This window comes from Neopelma chrysocephalum, unplaced genomic scaffold (genome assembly GCF_003984885.1).
Source record: "Neopelma chrysocephalum unplaced genomic scaffold, ASM398488v2 Primary Assembly neopelma1_136, whole genome shotgun sequence".
Classification (NCBI taxonomy): Eukaryota; Metazoa; Chordata; class Aves; order Passeriformes; family Pipridae; genus Neopelma; species Neopelma chrysocephalum.
This window is the reverse complement of record NW_020897798.1, coordinates 229307-230993: the sequence shown is the minus strand read 5'-3', so window position 1 is coordinate 230993 and position 1687 is coordinate 229307. Positions and strand designations below refer to the sequence as shown.

At 63.8% G+C, this 1687-nt stretch overlaps 1 protein-coding gene across 1 annotated transcript in view; it reads left to right on the top strand.

Annotated features, from left to right (window-relative positions):
- Positions 1–183: 183 nt before the first annotated feature.
- Positions 184–1687, top strand: part of TMPRSS12 (transmembrane serine protease 12) — a 6004-nt gene continuing 4500 nt past the window's right edge. Inside the window, exons 1-2 of the mRNA XM_027699068.1 lie at positions 184–393; positions 1319–1517. Of these exons, the coding sequence (XP_027554869.1) occupies positions 288–393; positions 1319–1517 (305 nt within the window). The 5' untranslated portion in view covers positions 184–287. The remainder of the gene's footprint in view (positions 394–1318; positions 1518–1687) is intronic.

The following is a 1687-nucleotide window of genomic DNA, read 5'->3' as shown; positions in this document are numbered from 1 at the left end:
TCCCTGAGGGCAAGGCCGGTCCCTGAGGGAGGGCCGGTCCCTGAGGGAGGGCAGGGCCGGTCCCTGAGGGAGGGCCGGTCCCCGAAGGCCGGTCGGTCCCCGAGGGAGGGCCGGTCGGTCCCTAAGGGCCCCTCCCGTCCCCCCGCAGCCCCTCCGGCCGCTCTCCCCGCGCCGTCCCCGCCGCCCCAACGGCCCCGTGCGGACACCGGCACCGGCCGTTCCCCCCGGGGGGAAGAAGGGGGGGGGGTTCCCTGAGGCGCCGCCGCCATCTTCGCCCCTCGACGGAGATGCGGCGGGGGCGGCCCGCGGTGCCGCCGCTGCTGCTGCTGCTGCTCCTGCTGCTGCTCGCGGGGCCCCGGCCCGGGGGAGCGGCCCCGAGGGACCCCGACGAGGGTACCGGGACCCACCGGGACACACCGCGGCCGGGGGAAGGGGCGGCGGGGCCGGGGAAGGGCGTGAGGGGGGCCGGGCGCTGAGGGGAGGAGTTGGGGGCGGGCTGGGGGTGTTTCCCCCACAGACACGAGGAGAAAGTTCGTCTGCACCCGAATTTAGGGGGTTCGTGAAGGAGCAGCAGCGCCTCGAGATGTGTAATGTCAAATCTATACGCAAGGGATGTAGCTTAGTAAGAGAGAAACACGTATTTGATACCAGCTAGGAAGTCCCGGGATCCTCCGAGGCAGCGAGGATGATTTGGGTTGGAAGGGACCTTAAAGATCGTCCAGTTCCAACCCCTGCCATGGGCAGGGACACCTTCCACGAGACCAGGTTGCTCCAACCTGGCCTTGGACACTTCCAGGGATGGAGCATCCTCTGGGAAATGCATTCCAGGGCCTCCCCACCCTCACAGAGAGGAATTTCTTCCCAAAATCCCATCTAAAATCTGCTGGCACTTTGAAGCCACTCCCCCCTGTCCTGGCACTCCCTTGGAAATAGTCTCTCTCCACCTTTTCTGCAGGTTCCGTTCAGGTCCTGGAAGGCCACAATCAAGTGACCCCAAAGCCTTCCCTTCTCCAGGCTGAACAATCCCAATTCTCCAGCCTTTCCCCTTGGCAGAGCTGCTCCATCCCTCTGATCATCTTGGAGCATCTCTGGACTTGCTCCAACAGCTCCACTTCCTTCCTGTGCTGTGGGAATGCTGGAGATTAAAAAAAAAAAACAACCAAACAAAAAACTCAACAAAACAACAAAACACCTAAAAAATCCCCCCCCCAAACCCCAACCAACCGAAAACCCCAACGCAACCAACCAATAATACCCAGACCCCCCCAAAAAAAGCTCCGTTTTTCCCCCTAATCCCCCCCTCCGTTGTGTTTTGCAGAGTGTCAGCAGCAGCCGCCCCAGGCCCGGAGAGCCACGTCCTGGATCGTGGGGGGCCACGAGGCCCCGGAGGGCGCGTGGCCGTGGGTCGTGAGCCTGCAGGTCCTGCGAGGGGGCGTCCGGTTCATCCACCTCTGCGGGGGGGTCCTGCTGAGCCGCAAGGCCGTGCTGACCGCCGGGCACTGCGTCGAGGGCAGGAGGTACGGACCAGGCTGGCCCCGGGCTGGCACCACGGCTGGACACCACCAGGGGGGACCAGCTGGGCTGGAGGCTGTTTGGACCACAATCTCCCACGTTTGGGTCACAATCTCCCACGTTTGGGTCACAATCTCCCACGTTTGGGTCACAATCTCCCACGTTTGGGCCACAA